Source organism: Geotrypetes seraphini, chromosome 12 (genome assembly GCF_902459505.1).
Source record: "Geotrypetes seraphini chromosome 12, aGeoSer1.1, whole genome shotgun sequence".
Taxonomy (NCBI): Eukaryota; Metazoa; Chordata; class Amphibia; order Gymnophiona; family Dermophiidae; genus Geotrypetes; species Geotrypetes seraphini.
The window spans coordinates 84,522,058-84,538,683 of NC_047095.1; the positions used below are offsets into that span (position 1 = coordinate 84,522,058).

Sequence of the window (16,626 nt, forward strand, 5' to 3'; positions counted from 1 at the left end):
CTCCCGGGCCTATTCTGATTGGCCCAGGCGCCTTAGGCCCCACCAGTAGGAGGAGCTTTGGGACGGATGGGCCAATCCGGCCTCATTCCGTCGTTGGCTGCCTGCCGGACAGGCGGGTTTGGCTCCCGTCTGTCCGGCCAACTACACAAAGGTATGGGAAGGGGGGTGGGGGTGTCATGGGGTCGGCCAGGGGGGTCGCGGGTCGGCTGGGGGGGCGGTCGGAGGTTCTTGGGGGGGGGGCGGTCGTTGGGGGGAGGGGGGTTTTCATCGAGGGCAGGAGGGCCTGGGATCCCTTCTGCCCGTAATGTAGTGCGGGGTGAGGGGTCGCCGTGGCCAAGAGGGTTTGGGTTCCCTCCTGGCCCGAACAACTAGCGGGGGGGGGGGGGCCCAGAGCCAGGAGGGCTTGAGCTCCCTTTTGCCCCGATCTTGTCGGGGAGTTGGCAGGGCAAGAGGGCTTGGGCTCTCTTTTGCCCCGATCGTGTCGGGGAGTCGGGGGGGGGGGCAAGAGGGCTTGAGCTCCCTCTTGCCCCGATCGTGTCGGGGGTGCCGCAGTTGGCTGGGGCAAGAGGGCTTGAGCTCCATCTTGCCCCGATCGTGTCGGGGAGTTGGCAGGGCAAGAGAGCTTGACGTCAGAGAAAGGGCGGAACCGCCGGAAGAGGAAGCAGCGCAGGCCTCACAGAAGGGCCGGGACCGCCAAGAGGAAGCAGCAGGACATCGGTAGGAGCTTCTACATGATGGGGGGGGTCGGGAGGCTGTGGGGATGCGAGCGGTCCTTCAGGATGGGGGTGCGGATGCAGGTGGGAGTGCGTGCGAGCGGTCCTTCGGGGTGGGGGTGCGAGCGGTCCTGCGGGGGGGGGGGGGTGTGTGTGAATCGGACGTCGGGGGGGGGAACTATGTAAAAAAAAATTTGTACAACGTGCTCATGCGTATAACGCGCAAGGTTATGCACGGTTTGTAAAATCGTGTATAACGTGCGTATTATATGCGTGAAAATACAGTAGTTATGATTTGGTTCAGGCTTTTACACAGTCATGCTTCTCCTCTCCTAATCTTATGGTTTAGCACCATTTAGATAAATTCAAAGCAACAAAACAAACACCCAAACATTTTCCCTTTGCCCTATTGCTTTTCTTCCATCTATGTTCTCTTTCCTTTCCTCCTTGAAGTTCTTTTTTCTCTCCTTTTTTCTTATATGTTTAATTCTGGGTTTGTAGAGGTTTTTTTGTCATTTTGTAATTATTTATTGTTTTCTTCACCCTTACTTTTATTGTTGTCAGAGGCTTAGTATTTGGAATTTAATCAACTTTTTGCCATACTTGTCAAATTGATAAAAAAACCCAATAAAAAAAAAAAAAAAAAACATCTCTGGGGACACCAGACATGATACAGAGAACGAGAAATTGGTGATGTTGAGAAATTACCCGGGGAGATGGAAAAAGCATTTAGGTTGGACACCTGGGAAAGGTTGGTAAAGCAAGACAGCATGATTGTTGCCGAAAGTTGCAGACAGGATAGTGTAAGTTGCTAAACAGGGTAAAATGCATGTGGCTCTAGCCAGAATTAAGAATGTGAGTTTTGCACTGATGAACGAGAATAAGGACTGTGATTTTAGACATATAATTTTGTCAAGCTCGAAGGAGCTAGTATTTGATCCTGTGTGCAGTGGATTTGTTACAGACAGTGAGTAATTTAAAGAGAGTTGAGCCAGATAGTTTACGTGTTCTCGCAGTTGTAAAAGTTGTGTCTGCTGGTAATAAAAAAGAAAAAAAAAAGCGACCGTTTGTCAGACATGTGGGGTTTGTGTTGGGCACATCCCTGCCTTTGTATCCCAGTGTTGGGGGATTTAAAGTACAAGACTAACAATGATAAAGGTTAAGTATCCATATTTTTCTGAAAATTGAAATATTTGCTAAACATGGGCTTGATAATTCAAGTTCAAGTTTCAAGTTTTATTATTATTTGATAAATCGCCTATACAAACATTCTAAGCGATGAACAATTTTAAAAACAACTTTTTAGAGGACAAACAATTTTTTAAAAAAACAACATTTTAGAGGACAAACAATTTTAAGACACAAGTAAAAAGTTAATATACTTATAACACATTACAAATTTCTTCATACATGTAGCTTAAAGACGGACATGATATAGAAGGAAAAGAGGGGTAAAGTTACAATTCTCTCAGGTAGAAAAACATAAAGAGGAAAGAACACGGGGAAAGAAAAAAAAAAAATTAAGTTCTGCATTTAATTAATAAAAGGTCTCGTAGTTTAATTGATAAAAGCATCATTAAATAAAAAAGTTTTTAAGAGTTTTTTAAAAGAGATAAGATCTTTTTCTTTTCTGATGTAAAGTGGCAGTGCATTCCACGTTTGTGGAGCTGTAACAGAAAACATGTCATTTCTTCTTGTACCCACAATTTTTAAGGAAGGGACAGTTAATAAGTCTTGTGATGATGATCGTAGAGAACGAGGGGCATAATAAGGAATGATCATTCTAGACATGTATTGAGGCTCATTGAAAGCTAGAACTTTAAAAACCAAGAATAATATCTTAAAAGTAATTCGGTGGCTAATAGGTAGCCAATAGGACTTAATCAATAGCGGTGTAACGTGGTCAAATTTTTTTTGCTTTATGAATGAGTTTTATTGATAACGGATGGATTGAGATTAATTCTTTTGTGCTAACAGTCTCCCTTGCTTTCCCGTATTGTGTCTTTATCCTGGTGTTCTTTATGAATTCTTTCTTCCCATGCACATTTGTATAAAGTGTTATTATCAATCAGATTCTAAATACAATTGGAGACAGAAATACCTTTAAAATAAACTTGGTAGTTCTAACTCCAGAGGAAGGGGGTACTTATTATGTAAGGACAGTGCAGACTAAAGTAGCTACATCTAGTCTGCAGCAGTGCTCACTCCTCAGAGTGTAGCGGGACCCAGATGGCAGACAAGAGTTCCAGGTCTGCCTGCAGGGAACATGGCTAAGTGACCTCAGGGGTGGTGTCACGTTAAAATGTCTCTTCTTTGTCTTCACAGTCATACATACAGAGCTGTTCTGGACCTGTTACAATGAGCCTTTTTCTAACCCAGAGAAGGAGGACAATGTTATGCTTTCCGTAACCTTGAAATGACCTTGCACTTAACATTTAACATGTTTCTTTTTTTTCCCTTTGAATCGACGTTGCCATACTTCAGAATACCTCTATATTTAACATTGTACACTGTATCTTACTTTACCTAGTAAGTTTTGCTTATTTTTCAAAATTGAAGCACACCCTAGCAGTTGCGTCCCTGTCTGCCTTATGAATGAAATAGGCAGGGCACCGAGCCAGAGTGATCACATTCTTACGTTTTCTCTTTCAGAAGTTCCAGTAACCATTTAGATGCCTTTTATGATTATGTGATTATTCTGCCATGTGTTATATCGCACTTTACTTTGCCACTGTGTGCACACAATTATGATTCGTGCTATGATGGACGTTTGTTTTTGTATACCTGTGCATTTCTCTGCAGATCTAAGTTCAGCTCTGAATCCTTGCCAGCTGGAAGAAAAGTTCACCGCCTTTTGTGTTTTCTATTTTTGTTTGTGCCCTGTACTCTTTGTGTTGTCTATCTGTTTGGTTTGTGGGGTACCCCGGGGAAACCAAATATACCATTGGCCATTTTTGGAGATTTTTCTCTCCCTTTTTGCATTTTTGTTTTTTCCTATCTCAATTGCGCAATATTTTTTATTTTTATTTTTTTTTTCTCTTTTATGGCCTGAGCGCTGCTCCTTAAGGGGTTCTCTTATTTAGAGAAAGGTTCTATAGACTTAATGGTATTTTTCTGTGCACTCCACTGAGTTTACACCATGTAACATGTCCTCTTCTGCATATTGTGTACTTGAATCTTATATCTCTCTTGCTGTACTTATGACCAGTAAATGCATTATTTTTGTCCCTTGTTGCCGCCCTCAGTACAGGCAACCTGTTCTCTCTCTTTCTTTTCTTTGACTCTCTTCACTGGATTTCGGCTGCTGAATGATGATACCTGGACTTCTTTCAAGATGGTGTATGTGCAGACCCCTTTCATTCCGAGTGTGCACCGTACCAGTTTATAGTGACTGCATGCCTTGAAACGCTGCATCCTGCACTTTTACTTTCTTGGACACTTTCTCTCCCATGTTTTGTTTATGCCCATTTTGCCGGTTTGCTGGACTTTATCTTTTCTTCAGTTTTGGCTCAGGACATTATTTCTGTGAAGGACTGATTGTTTTATTCTGTATATTCTTTTAAAGTTACATTATAGTTTTTATGCTGTGATGCCTAGGCTAGGTTATGGACCTGCCCAGTTTGTCCGTTGTTTTTTTTGTTTTGTTTTTATTATTTACTGCCATGTCATTTGTTTCTTTTAATACTTTATTTATATTTTGATAGCTTGCCTCTTATACTACCACCTGAACAGAAACACATATGTCCTGTATGTATTTATTGCTTTCATAGCTTCCTCTGGTCTGGTTTCTCATATTTTTAATGTCTCTCAATGCTGTTCTTTACTTAGCAATGACTAATGCGTTGTCTTGAATGCTGTCCTTGTGATTTTTCCTTTGTTCATTCTTCCTTTTTCTATGAGATGCTCTGGAATCCTGCTGAGCCACTGCATCCCAATTTTCATGCTGTGTACGATGATTCCCAGTTCTGCAATCTATGCCTGTTATGTTCTGTGCCTCTGCTTTTGCCCACTGTTGTTTTTATTGTTCACCTATTAGCCTTTTGTGCCTACGTCCTCTGGTTCTGGCATGTACTGTTGTTCAGTTTAGATAGATAGTTGGGAGGGCAGCCCCTCCTCCACACCTTTGTTTCTTCCTCTCTCTGCTATCTTTTGCGTGGCGGGCTTCTGACTTGCCGTACTTCAGCCCGCCAAGAGGGGACTGACATGGATAACCTGGACATACAGATGATTCAACTGGACATACTGGCCTCACTTGTGTATGCTGGACACTACAGACCTATATTTTCACTTGTGTATGCTGGACACTACAGACCTATATTTTCACTTGTGTATGCTGGACACTACAGACCTATATTTTCCCATAGCCAGGCCCAGCCTGTATCTTACTGTCTGTAAACACCTGCAGCCTTTGCAAAGCTAACGTTTTTGTCTCCATTCCCTGCTGGGAGGATATTTCTCCAAGGTTCTGCTCAACTGTTATCAGTGCTGTATGACTTCATATGCCAGGCACCCTGGAAAGCCATAAAACTTTTATAATGAGCAAGGATCCCTGCAGGACGATGTGGGTGTAGCGAGATGAGAGAACTTGGTACCAAAACATTTGCTCCCTGTCTCTGAACCAAGTTATGGGAACCAAGCAGCTGGATTGTTGAAAGGTCACCTTTGCCAACTTTCAGCATACAAGGACACCATCCCGCAGATGCACAGACTAATTAACATCTACATATCTCAGCGCTGGAGAAAGAAAGTTCACCAAGAGTTCTCTGTTTCTGCAAGGCCCCCCCCTACTGGGGAAGGGGGGGTGGAGGTGAGAGAGGCGTGGACTGAGAGGAGGAGTTAGATTTACATTATTTTATGTACCAATAGGGAATTACATAACCAGAATTCGGGGATGTACTTTTTGGAACAAAGGAAGAATTTCTCTGTATAAAATACACGTGCATTCTAGGTAAAGCTAGAGAGATTCACTTACTTATGCTACGGGGATCTGCTAGCCCCCTGCTAAGCATATGGGTGCAAGTTCTTCTCTCCATTGCATATTCTGAACTGACAATATATTTTTCTGATATGTCTCTGCTGCTGTAATACTGTAAGATTTTATACTAACAATAAACGAATATTGTCTGTTTTGGAAGATACAATGCCGTCTTGTAGTTATTCCAATGAGGTAAACAAAGCAGCCTTTACTTCAGTGCCTTCATGGCAGGAGGGAGTGGGTATCCCTCCTGCCCTTTTGCCGCAGGTCAGCAAGGTGGTGGATGGTGGCTCGGGGTGCAGGATGGGAGGGCATGGCGCAGGGGGCTTTTTTTTTTATGGGACAGGTTGTGTTTAACAGTGCAATATCTATGCCATTTATATTTAAAAAAAACAACAAAACACCCAAAATCAGAAGCCCTAACAGCAGTGACAAGAGGCTGCTTTCCTGTCCCTGCTGCTAGGGCTTTGCGCATGTGTCAATCGTTCACTGAGCAACTGAATCAGTCATGTTTGCATGCAAATGATTTGCACCTCCATGCAAATCGTTTGCATGCAAACTTGTTTGTGCATCAGATCGCTGTTGGAGCCAGTGAATTGGCCAACAGCGATCCAGTCAGTAATACCGACTAACTTTTGTGCATCTAGGCCTATGTTCCATTACATGCCCCAGAGGCAATCTACTGTATAACAACTGTCTGAATAAATCCATATAAACCAGGTAAGAATTATGGTTTAATCTTACCAGCAAACAATATACAAATTTTCTCAAATTCTCTCATTTTGTCTATAGCTTTTTCTCTTCCATCTCAATAATTTCAGAGCAGCAAACAAAGCAATAGTGTTTGAACTTGGGGGATTCATAGTGGTAGGGAAGGTAATCTGGAACATGAGTAAAATCACTAGAAAGTGAGAAATATCATCTTGATAGTACATTCAGTACTTACAGTAGGTTTTTTCCCTTCTTTCAACAATGTTTTCCTCCGTAGAACACCTTGAATTGTTACAGCACCCGGATACAAATGCACAGCCAATTCTTCAGACTCCACAGAACTGTAACAAGAAAAATTGGATAAAATAATGTTTTCTACTCTTCTCCAATAAAACAATTCTAATAATTCATAAGATAGCTCAATCTTTTGTGCTCTAGATTAGAAATTCTGATGATTTAAATCTACTGGACTTTATTGCAAAAAGAAACAAATTTTGGCAGCTACCATCATGTACTGTAGAATTCAGACTGAGCAGAATAAAACCCTTAGAGGGTTAATTAGTTTAGCAGCTGGTTCAGAGACACGAGCAGTTCCAAAGCTCATGGTAATTATAAATCTGTTATAAATATTATAATAACTGTCCGATTTATGATTTCTTTTCTGCCAATTTAGTTTCATGCTGGAGATTTATAGATCTCCAAAATCTCTTTCTAGGCCCTAGTGGACAAAGATAAGATCTTTTTACTAGTCATTTGAAGCTGTAAAGGGTGCAAAGAAAGCAGTATCACTGATGCTCCATTTTAAACAGGAGTAACATTTTGATATGAAATATCAGGATAAAAAGAATGCAGCAAACTACAGAAAGTTAGCAAGTACTGTTTCACTTTTACAAAAAAACAAAACACACACAAAAAAATCCCTATATTGAATAAAGCACACTTATGGCAGCCATTGAGAGTACATCAAAGACCAGGCTCCAATGTCGAAGTGCAGTGCCACATTCCTTAAAGCTTTGTCAGTGTTTGCCATAAGAATGTGGTCAATGGGACAAATGGGACAAAGTCAGATCGATTTTCATTCATATAAGGTACTAGACAAGGTTGTTCACTCTCTCGCATATTGTTTCTACTTTTTTTTTTTTTTTTTTTGAACCCTCATTAAAAATAAACCTTAGTATCTAGGAGAAATATGTAGAGAAACAAGGTGGTCAAGATACTGGCCTTTACGGATGATATTTTTATGATTTTGAGGAAACCATAAAGATTGATGATGGGTTTTTAGGGCTGAAATTCATTTTAAATAAATCTGAAACGCTCCCTACTGAAGCTGCCATGGCTCGACTCCCCAGTTGCAGCCAAGCCTGAGCATAACAGAACGAGATGCACGCAGCCAACCGATTGGAAATCATTCTCTTGGAAACAGGATGACCCAACTTGTTAGGATCGAAGGAAACCAAAAGTTGAGAAGATGTTCTATGCGGCTTTATCCTGTTGAGATAGTAGGCTAATGCCTGCTTACAATCCAAAGTGTTAAGAGACATTTCTCCAGAATGAGAATGAGTCTTAGGGAAGAATACTGGAAGAACAATTCATTATAATGAAATTCAGTGATGACCTTAGGAAGGAACTTCGGATCAGTGCGAAGCACAACCTTGTCATGGTGGAACACTATAAATGGTGGGTCTGCCACTAGCGCTTGAAGTTCACTTATTCTTCTAACAGAAGTTAGAGAAATGAGAAAGAGAAATTTCCAAGTAAGGTATTTGAGACAAGCCGTAGACATTGGTTCAAATGGAGGCTTCATCAACTTAGCAAGAACCACATTGAGATCCCAAACCATTGGAGGTGGTTTGACATTGAAAAGTCCTTTCATGAATCTGAAGATAAAAGGATGAGCAGTAAGAGGTTTACCATCCAAGGGTTGGTGAAAGGCAGTGATAGCACTGAGATGGACTCTAATGGATATGGATTTGAGGCCAGAGTCAGACAAATCCAAAACTGAGAAAACAGAGATGGATTTCGGATCCTGGTGATGGAGACATCAAGCAGAAAACAGGGCCCATTTTTGCTGATAACACTGCTGAGTGGCCGATTTTCTGGAAGCTTCCAATATGAATCTGACAGGCTGAGAAAGGTGAAGATCAGCTGAACTCAGCCCGAGAGGTACTAAGCTGTCAGCTGGAACTCTATACCCAATTATATAACAGAGAAAACAAATTTAAACCAGTTTAAATCTAAATTAAAAACTTTCTTATTTAAAGACGCCTTCGAGTAGTAACTACTCTTTTAAAGATGCTGATTAACAGCAACTATCCTTCTAAGGACAATTTGACTTCCCTTCTTTTGGTCTTTCCCCTACCTCTTGTTCTTTCCTTCAGTGTCTCTTTCCTATAATATTGTAGTTCGACCCCTTTTTTCCTTTTTGTACAAGTTTGTCTGTTTGGTTAATTATTTCCCCAAATTTGTTTTTTAACTTGACTGTTTTTATTGATTAATGTACACCGACTAGAAACCTGATTAGACAGTTTAATAAATTTTTAAATAAACTTAAACTTGAAAACTTGTAAAGACTGTAGGTTGGGATGTAGAAGACAACTGTGATTCTGTTTGTGAAGAAAAGGAAAAATTGGCAAGGGAACTGGCTCCTTGATACTGAGTTGAAGTAGAAGGAAGAACCAAGGCTGTCTGGGCCACCGAGGAGCTATAAGTATCATAGTGACCAACTCCTGCTTGACTTTGACAAGTGTCTTGAGAATGAGAGGAATGGGTGGAAACTTAAAGAGAAACTTGTGCGTCGAATCCAGAAGAAAAAAGTCCGCCTCCAAATGATGAGGAGAGTACAGTCTGAAGCAGAACTGGGGCAACTTCTTGTTTTATTGGGAAGCAAACAAATCCACTTGAGGAGTCCCTCATTGAGAGAAAATGGGATGAAGAGCTGCTGAGTTGAGCGTCCATTCATGAGTTTGAAGAATTTTGCTGAGTTTGTCTGCCAATAAATTCTGTTCCCCCTGAATATAGATTGCTTTGAGAAAGATGTTGCAAGTAATCGCCCAAAGCCAGATCTTTGAGCCTCCTGGCAGAGAAGGAGAGAACCCGTCCCTCCTTACTTGTTTATATAGTACATGGCGACTTGATTGTCTGTGCGGACTACAAGGACACGATCGACTACTAAATGCTGAAAAGCTCTGAGATCTTAGTAAATCACTCTGAGCTCCAAAAGATTTATGTGAAAGCGTTGCTCTTTGGGGGACCAGTGGCCTTAAGTGCAAAGGCCATCAAGATGAGTTCCCCAAGCATAGGATGACGAATATGTGGTCAGAACTTTCTGATGAGAAGTCATGTGAAACAAAAGACCTCTGGAAACATTGGAAGAGTTCATCCACCACTGAAGTGGCCGTTGAAGAGACGAGGTGACAGAAATATGTTGTGAAAGTGTGTCGAGCGCCTGAGACCACTGTGAAGACAGAGACCACCGAGGCATCCAGAGATGAAGCCTCGCAAGGGGTGTCAAATGGACTGTGGAAGCCATGTGACCCTAAAGAACCATCATGTGCCTGGCTGACGTTGAATGAAGCTGGGCGATCTGATGACAAAGTTGGATTAAAGGGTCCTGACGTTGAGGAACAAACGCCCTAAATTGAGTGGTGTCAAGCAGAGCTCCGATGAACTGGAGCTTCTGAGATGGCTGAAGAACAAGAAAAATCAGTTGTGATTTGGGGAAGTTGATTTTGAACCCCAAGTTCTGAAGAAATAGTATAGGCTGATTTGTAGCTAAGAGTTACACTTTGAGACGAAGGATCCTTGATGAGCCAGTTGTCTAGGTAGGGAAAGATTTGAAGGTCTTGAGGCCTCAAGGCCGCTGCCACAACCACCAGGCACTGAAAGAGGAGGCAAGGCCAAAAGGTAGAACCTTGTATTGATAGTGGTGGTGGGCCACTTGAAATTTGAGGTACTTCCTGTAAGCCGGATGACTGGGGATATGAGTATAGGCTTTCTTGAGATCTAGACAGAATAGCCAATTGTTGTGAGCCAAGAGGGGATTATAGAGTGGCTAAAGACAACATCCAAAACTTTACCTTGACATGAAACTTGTTGAAGGCTCTGAGATCTAAAATAGGTTGAAGACCTCTGGTCTTCTTTGGGACTAGAAAATAGCGGGAGTAAAATCCTCGGTTTTGCTGATCCGCAGGAACCTCTTCAATGGCATTGAAGAGAAGGGAATCAATTTCCTGAAGAAGAAGGGAGGACTGGTAAGGGTTCAAAGCAGACCCTCTTGGAGGATGATCTCGAGGGACAGTGACAAAATTAAAAGAGTAACCTCTCAAATGATCTGTAGAACCCAGAGGTCTGAGGTGATCAACTGCCAACGATAAAAATAAAGTTGGAGACAAATCTCCGAATGGCTGAGGGAGAGGCTGATGTAAAGGAATTGTAACAACGCTCTCGAATAGCCCGTCAAAAAGACTGGGTCGATTTAGCAGGAGGTTGAGGTTTCTGAGGACATTGTTGCTTCTGTTTCTTCTGTTGTAGCCTGGAAGGAGCAGAAGAATGCCTCTGATATGAAGAAGAGGTCCTGAATGATCTTACTATGGAAGGCTTGGGTTTAGATTTAACTAAAGTATCCCACTGTTTTTCATGGTCAGTGAGCTTTTGAGTGGTATTATCCATCGAGCTCCCAAAAAAGTTTGTCCCCTAAACAGGGGATATTTACCAATCTGTCTTGAAGGTAAACATTCATATCAGCAATCCTGAGTTAATATTCTCATGGCCACAGACATAGAAGAAGCCCTGGACGTCAGCTCAAAGACATCATAAGTTGATCAAACCATGTACTTCCTCAACTGAGAGGGCCAACAATGTTCTGAAAATCTTTCATTCGATGAGATGGAAGATATTTCTGAAAAGTAGGCAATTGCTTGATGAGAAGTTTCATGTAACAAGAAAAATAGAAGTTGTAATTGATGACTCAATTTGCCAACATGGAGTTTTGGTAAAGCTGTTGGCCAAATCTGTCCATAGTATGTACCTCTTGACCAGGCGGGACCGAGCCGTAGACTTTGGAAGGAGTGGACTCCACCACTAAAGATTGATGGGACAGTTGAGGTTTGTCAAAACTTGGACTGGAAATAATCTTAGAGACAGTCCAATTTCCTAGGAGCAACAGGAATAGAAAGGAGATTCCCAATTTTTTTGGAGGATTTCTCTCAGGATTCCATGTAAAGGAAGTTTGAGAAGCTCCTTAGGAAGGCTGGTCATAGCCCAAAGTTTCCCAAAATTCAGCACTATATTTGGAATCTGCCTCCTGTTTGATGGACATATCCTTTCCCAACTGTCTAATAAAATGAGTGAAAGTCGCTCAGAAGGAGAAGTCACTCCAGGAGAAGTCTTTCATAGAGATTGTGCCTCAGGAGAGTCATAAGCCTCCGTATTCGAATGAGAAATGTCTGCATTGGAGTCATACTGCAGGTCAGAATGAATAAGGACAGAAGGAGAGTGATGCTGATGCTTAGAACGGTGTTGATCAGATGACGAGAGTGAAGGTTCTTCAGGATGTTTATGCTCCTTAGGATGTGGATGAGAAATATGCTTGGATTTGCAAGAACACTTACTAGATTGTCTCGAAGAATAATAATGATGCTTTGAAGAACTGGAACGATGTCTGGAGAACGATGCTTCAATGCAGGACTGGATGGACAAGATGACTGGTATTGAGATCCACGATGTAGAACTGATATAGCATCAGTGGTACCGGAAGGCATCGTGGCATCATGCTCAGGCTTGGCCGGTACTGGAAGTGTCAGGGTCAAGAGATGAAACATATCCCCTGTACTCCTCACAAAACAGAGCATCGAACTTCTATTGAAAAGTAAGCACCGGTACCTTTGGCTTAGTCGCTGGTACCAACAGTGCTGCGATTCGTTCTGGAGAGAATGACTTGGATGACAATGCACCCTTCGATTTTGAAATGAGTTGCATAAGGGATCGTCACTTGGTCGGCATGACTGGACTCGATGCCTTAGTGACCTGCAACACCGTCTGGGAAGCTGTTGGCTTTTTAGCTGGCTTTCCAGATGGAGCGATGACTAGCGACACTGAAGTCTATGTCTGTGCATCGGATGGCGTTGGTGTCTTTGGCGTCGATGGTTGCGATGCTGAATCCTCCTCCATGCTGACACCGAACAACTTTTCTTGTTGAAGAATGTGGCTTTTAATGGTGTGCTTTTGAAGAGTAGAACGCCGCATACAGGATTGAACTCGATGCTCTGGACCAAGGCACTGTAAACACCAGTTGTGGGAATCTGTGATGGAAATGGTCCTTTGGCACCAGCCGCACTTTTTAAAACCCATTAATGGGCAAGACATCGAAGGAAACACCGCCTCAGCCAAATTGACCTCTATGGCTGAGGTGAGAAAGAGGCCCCGTCGGTCAAACTGCCAAAAGGTGACAAACCAGGGGGGGGGGGGAGAGAAACTACTCCTGAGTTCTGTTTTTTTTTTTGTTTTTTTTTTAAAACAAAGAGAAATAAAGAGAGAAAAACAAGAATTAAAGAAAAAAAAGAACTCGCGAGCGGGAAGGCAAAGGCAAAAAACAAAGGAACGTTTGAAAACACGACTTCTTAGCTCCGCGGAAAAGTAAGAACTGAGGAGCCATGCGCCTACATCGGGTGAGAAGGCATGCATGGTGCAGTCAGTCGTGAACTTTCTAAAGTCCTTAAAGTGCCGATGCACTTTTGCAGCTGTCCGTACCGGGGCTCCGAGGATGACGTCACCCACATGTGAGAATATGTTGCCTGCTTGTCCAGGGATAAACAATTGTATGTTTGTTGGAAATTTTATCTTGAAAATGGCTCTAAGGATTTTGATGAAATTGGGAAAGGTTACATTTTAGGGTACCAGAAAGCGATTTAGCTAGGTATCAAGCTTGTGAAAATTCATTGGGGGGATCTTTTTGGGGTTTGAAAAGAAGTTTGGAGCAGCATCAAAATGAGGCTTGGAACCTGAGGAAAAAGACAGGAGGGAAGTTTGGCAGATAAAACCATCAAGGTTGGGCACTTGAAAACCCCCCCCCAAAAAAACCACAATTCACAAACAGAAAGGAGGGAACTCCACAAACTGAAAAAAATTAAACAGATGAGGTTCAGCACTTCACAAACACAGGGGGGCAGATCAGTTCACAAACATGCAGGAAGAAAGTTAGGCTGATAAACTATGATTTCAACACACAACCCTGGCACTTCACAAACACACAGGGGGCAGATCATAGTAACAAAGTAGATGACAGCAGATAAAGACTCGAATGGTCCGTCTAGTCTGCCCAACCTGATTCAATTTAAATTTTTAAATTTTTTCTTCTTAGCTATTTCTGGCAAGAATCCAAAGCTTTACCCAGTACTGTGCTTGGGTTCCAAAATCTCTGTTAAGACTTACTCCAGCCCATCTACACCCTCCCAGCCATTGAAGCCCTCCCCAGCCCATCCTCCACCAAACGGCCATATACAGACACAGACCGTGCAAGTCTGCCCAGTACTGGCCTTAGTTCAATATTTAATATTATTTTCTGATTCTAAATCTTCTGTGTTCATCCCACGCTTCTTTGAACTCAATCACAGTTTTACTCTCCACCACCTCTCTCGGGAGCGCATTCCAGGCATCCACTACCCTCACCATAAAGTAGAATTTCCTAACATTGCCCGTGAATCTACCACCCCTCAACCTCAAATTATGTCCTCTGGTTTTACCATTTTCCTTTCTCTGGAAAAGATTTTGTTCTACGTTAATACCCTTCAAGTATTTGAACGTTTGAATCATATCTCCCCTATCTCTCCTTTCCTCTAGGGTATACATATTCAGGGCTTCCAGTCTCTCCTCATATGTCTTCTGGCGCAAGCCTCCTATCATTTTCGTCGCCCTCCTCTGGACCGCCTCAAGTCTTCTTACGTCCTTTGCCAGATTCGGTCTCCAAAACTGAACACAATACTCCAAGTGGGACCTTACCTGTAAGGCCCCACTTGGAGTATTGTGATCAGTTCACAAACATGCAGGAAGGAAGATAGGCTGATAAACTATGATTTCAACACACAACCCGGGCACTTCACAAACAAAGAGGAGGGAAGTTAGGCTAATAAAACCATGAATCAAGGAAACAACCTGAGGATAATTAAACAAATTGGGATTTTACAAAGGCTGACAAAACCATGATTCCAGGACACAACATGAGGAAAACTAAAATCGGGATTTCAAAAACACTGATAAAACCATGATTCCGGGACACATGAGGAAAATTAAACAAATTGGGACTTCACAAACATACAGTAGGGTAGATACGCTTATAAAAGCATGTTATCAAGACATAACTTGGGCACTTCATGAACACACAGGAGGGAAATTAAGAACATAAGAATTGCCATACTGGGACAAAAAAACATAGAAATATAGACATAGACGGCAGATAAGGGCCACGGCCCATCTAGTCTGCCCACCCCAATGACCCTCCCCTACCTGTCACTGTGAATAGATCCCACATGCCTATCCCATTTGGCCTTAAAATCAGGCACGCTGCTGGCCTCAATGACCTGAAGTGGAAGACTATTCCAGCGATCAATTGCCCTTTCAGTGAAAAATAATTTCCTGGTATCACCGTGCAGTTTCCCGCCTCCGATTTTCCACGGATGCCCCCTTGTTGCTGTGGGACCCTTGAAAAAGAAGATATCTTCTTCGACATCGATGCGGCGTGTGAGATACTTGAACGTCTTTATCATGTGTCATCTCTCTCTGCGTTCCTCGAGTGAGTAGAGCTGTAACTTCTCTAGCCGCTCTCGTACGGGAGGTCCTTGAGTCCTGAGACCATCCGGGTGGCCATTCTCTGAACCGACTCTAGCCTCAGCACATCCTTACAGTAATGCGGCCTCCAGAATTGCACACAGTACTCTAGGTGAGGTCTTACTGTGGATCTATACAATGGCATAATGACTTCAGGTTTACGGCTGACGAAACTCCTGCGTATGCAACCTATGATTTGCTTTGCTTTGGAGGAAGCTTGCTCCACTTGATTGGCAGTCTTCATGTCTTTACTGACGATCACCCCTAAATCTCGTTCTGCTTCAGTTCTTGTTAGGATCTCGCCATTAAGGGTGTAAGTCCTGCATGGATTTTGACTGCCCAGGTGCATGACTTTGCATTTTTTGGCATTGAAGCTGAGTTGCCAGGACCTAGACCAGCACTCTAGTAGAAGTAGGTCGTGCATCATTTGTCAGGCATTGAATTACTGTCTGATGTGCTTTTGCCCACTACATTGCTTAGTTTGGCATCATCGGCGAATAATGTTATTTTACCTCGGAGCCCTTCTGCCAAGTCTCTTATATAGATGTTGAATAGGATCGGGCCCAGGACAAAGCCCTGAGGCACTCCACTGATCACCTCCGTCATTTCGGAGGGGGTGCCGTTTACCTCTACCCTCTGAAGCCTACCTCCAAGCCAGTTCCCAATCCATTTCGTCAATGTGTCGCCCAATCCCATAGAACTCATCTTGCTCAGCAACCTGCGGTGTGGTACACTATCGAATGCTTTGCTGAAGTCCAGGTAAATGATGTCCAGGGACTCCCCAACATCCAGCTTCCTCATCACCCAGTCAAAGAAGCTGATCAGGTTGGATTGTCAGGATCTCCCCTTAGTAAATCCATGTTGTCGGGGATCCCGTAGATTCTCCTCGTTCATGATCGTATCCAATTGACGTTTGATTAGAGTTTCCATTAGTTTGCTCACTATTGATGTGAGACTCACTGGTCTGTAGTTTGCTGTCTCCATCTTGGAGCCTTTCTTGTGGAGTGGAATGACGTTAGCTGTCTTCCAGTCCATCGGTACGTTACCTGTACTAAGGGAGAGATTGAAGAGCGCGGATAGCGGTTCCGTCAAGACATCACACAACTCCCTGAGCACCCAGGGGTGTAGGTTGTCAGGCCCCATTGCCTTGTTAACCTTGAGCTTTGACAGCTCACAGTAGACACTACTGGGTGTAAACTTGAAATTACTAAATGGGTCAACTGATTCAACCGTTGTTTGTAGCTGAGGGCCGAGTCCCGGCGCCTCGCGGGTGAAGACTGAGCAGAAGTATCCTGTTTCCAACAGTGGCCAACATAGGTCCCAAGTACCTAGCAAGATCCCAGGTAATAAAATGAGATTATGGGCTAGAATCACTAAGCCCTCCAATTGTGTTTGCGACTGTATACC

General features: G+C 42.9%; 1 protein-coding gene across 7 annotated transcripts in view; it reads right to left on the reverse strand.

Moving 5' to 3' along the window:
* The window catches only part of RALGPS2 (Ral GEF with PH domain and SH3 binding motif 2), a 595,760-nt gene that overhangs the window by 132,202 nt on the left and 446,932 nt on the right, over positions 1-16,626 (reverse strand). For all 7 annotated transcript variants that reach the window (XM_033915477.1, XM_033915478.1, XM_033915474.1 and 4 more), the window contains one exon: positions 6,635-6,740. In XM_033915477.1, coding sequence (XP_033771368.1) covers positions 6,635-6,740 — 106 coding nt within the window. The remainder of the gene's footprint in view (positions 1-6,634; positions 6,741-16,626) is intronic.